General features: G+C 33.3%; 1 protein-coding gene across 1 annotated transcript; it reads left to right on the plus strand.

The window, feature by feature from the left end:
- LOC107644098 (U-box domain-containing protein 21-like) lies at nucleotides 425-2,697 on the plus strand. The gene is made up of 2 exons (XM_016347899.2): nucleotides 425-1,288; nucleotides 1,562-2,697. Exons 1-2 carry the CDS (start codon nucleotides 769-771, stop codon nucleotides 2,362-2,364), a joined length of 1,323 nt encoding a protein of 440 aa, XP_016203385.1. The 5' UTR covers nucleotides 425-768; the 3' UTR covers nucleotides 2,365-2,697.

Genomic DNA, 3,165 nt, shown 5'->3' on the forward strand with positions numbered 1-3,165 from the left:
ACTTAGTCTAAACTCCAAACACACCCCAAAATAACAAAACTAACGTATTTTGATTCATATTTGTTTAATTGTTTTACCCATTCCCCTTCCGTCCCCTTTGACGGTTACAAGTCTCCATTTTTTTCAACTCTTTATCTTCAATGGTCAATATTCAAAATATATCATATCATCTCACACACACACTAACTATTACAAATTAAGAGTTTAATTGATGAGTTTTATATTATCGTTTAATCATATATATATTCTTTTAAATGATTATTTATGTCGTTAATATATAAAATATTTTTTTTTACATAATAATATCTAATTGAATATGCATTAAAATTTAATTCTTAAATTAAAACTAACCAAAAAATATATAAAAAATATCCATTATGTGTCTTACTCTTCTTCAATTTGAATGCTTCTGGTTAGAATATTTCTTAATTCTTTTCTGTTCTTTTGGGTTATGGTCTAACCTTTGAACACACATTGTATGAAAGCAAAGACCCATGACTCTCAACTTATATAGCTACCAAAAAACACACACACATGAGATACATGACATATATGATATATCTACAGGTGTATATATATAAAGAGAGAGACAGAGAGAGAAACACCAACTATCCCAAATTGCAAGACCCATCAAAATATTCTTGCAAAGTTTCAAACTTTGATCATCAAATAGCACAGAACCAATAAAAAAAACAAAGAAGCACCATTGCTACTACTATTTCTAGCTTGATTTCTATTATCAAGTTGGTTGTGTTTGAACCCTTTGAGATGGTGCTAGGTTGGAGTAGAAGGAGGAAGAACAACAATCACAAGGCTAATGGAAAACCAAGCATGGAGCTAGTGATTCCAAACCATTTCAGGTGCCCAATTTCCTTAGACCTAATGAAAGATCCTGTGACATTATCAACCGGCATAACATACGACAGAGAAAGCGTTGAAAGATGGTTTGATGATGGGAATTTCAAGTGCCCTGTCACAAACCAGATTGTGAAGAACTTTGACATGATCCCAAACCATTCTCTGAGGATGATGATCCAAGATTGGTGTGTGGAGAATAGGCAGCATGGTGTTGAGAGGATCCCAACACCAAGGATCCCAATTAGCCCAACCGATGTCTCTGATCTTCTTCTGCAACTTAAGGAATCTTCACTGCGCTTGGAACAGTTTACTTGCCTTGAATTGATTCAGAAGATGGAGAGATGGGGTGCCGAGAGTGAAAGGAACAAGAGGATTATAGTTGATAATGGAGCACCAGCTGCATTGGCATCAGCATTTGATTCATTTGCAGGTAAATAAAATAAACCCTTTCATGCATTAATAGTAGCACTTCATTTTATATCTTTTCATGAGTTTAATTTTCATGCCAGTGTAAAATGTTTTATATAGTCGTGTAATCATATTTGTTGTTTCGGATGACCATTCACATGGTCAATATAAAAAATAATCATTTTTGCTTATGTGATATTATGTAATTGGATGCATGTGTAGAACTACTTTACGCATCAAAATTAAATTCATCTTTTTCAAGTTACATGACCAACTTGGATTCTTATTTGTGCAGGTGATTCGGTTGAGAGAAATGTGGGTGTTCTTGATGAGATCCTTTCAGCACTGAAATGGATGTTCCCACTTCAATTGGAGGCTCAGAAATCATTGGGGTCCATTGCATCATTGAGCTGTATGGTTTGGTTCTTGAAGCACCAAGACCTCCCTGGAAAAGAAAAATCCATTGTTGCATTGAAGGAGCTTCTCTCCTTTGGTGACAGTAATAATGTTGAGGCACTTTCAAAGATTGAAGGGGTCAACGAACTCTTGGTGGAATTGGTCAACAAGAGAATTAGTCAAACAATAACAAAGAACTCACTGAGGGTGATCTGGTACATGGTTTCATCATCAAAATCTGAATGTGGTGAGAAGATGAAGATTTCATTTGTGGAGTTGGGTTTTGTGAATACCCTTTTGGGAGTCCTAATTGATTCAGAAAAGAGCATTTGTGAGAAGGCTTTGGCAATCTTTGATTGTCTTTGTAGCAGTGAGAAAGGGAGAGAAAGTGCTCTTGGGAATGATCTAACTATTCCTGTTTTGGTGAAGAAGGTTCTGAGGATTTCTTCACTCAGCACTGATTACTCTGTGTCTGCAATATGGAAGATGTGCAAATTTGGAGAAAGAGGTGATGAAGAAGGGAAGGTTCTTGTTGAGGCTCTTCAAGTTGGTGCATTCCAGAAGCTTCTCTTGGTTTTGCAGGTTGGTTGTGGTGATTCCACAAAGGAAAAAGCCACTGAGCTTCTCAAGTTGATGAATCCTTATAGGGCTGAATTGGAATGCATTGACTCTGATTTCAAGAATCTTAAGAGATCCTTCTAACACTTTTCATACACAACAATACATAGAAAATTAGACAAATTTTATCTCAAAGATATCATTTGTTTCTGTCTATGTTTGTCACATTTTTTTTAAAACAAAAATAATTTACCAAACATTAAGTATCTCTGAAACACCTCTTTGAACCAAAAGTTTGCTTTAGGATTGCCATTGATTTTATGGATTAAATGCATGGATCTGTGTAGTTTGTATCATAGGATTCAAAGGATTATAGATAGGGAACATAGAGAAAGATTATTCTTTTTGTATATTGTAATAATTACGCTAAAATATTATATTAGTCTCCAATGTTTGAGCAAAGTCCTAATTTGGTTATTAAGTTTCTTTCAGTTTCGAAAAATTTTGAACGGGTTCAATGTTGTCTCACCGTTAAATTTGATATGAATAATTAACATATTGAAGAGCTAATAATATTTTATTTTAGAATATAACTAAATCAATCTATTAATGATCACTAATATAAGTTTTTTCTTTGATTCTAGAATATTGATGATTGATTGCTAGAATTTAAAATTTGTTTACAAGCAAGAGATCGAAAAAAGAGATATTGCAAAAAGTTTTAGTTGTGTTTTTCTAATACAAAACAAAAATCTACTAATCTTCTAAATTCGGATCAATTGTCCCAGATCAAAAAATAAGTATTCGCTATTAATATGTCTGAGCTAAAATTAATTGAGGTGGATAAAAACGGTTGCCTAACTTACTAAAAAACTCTTTTATGCCTTAATAATCATGTTATTAACGTTTACATTATTTACTTTATTAATTCTTTGTGTTTAATTA

Source organism: Arachis ipaensis, chromosome B05, assembly GCF_000816755.2.
Source record: "Arachis ipaensis cultivar K30076 chromosome B05, Araip1.1, whole genome shotgun sequence".
In the NCBI taxonomy this organism is placed as follows: domain Eukaryota; kingdom Viridiplantae; phylum Streptophyta; class Magnoliopsida; order Fabales; family Fabaceae; genus Arachis; species Arachis ipaensis.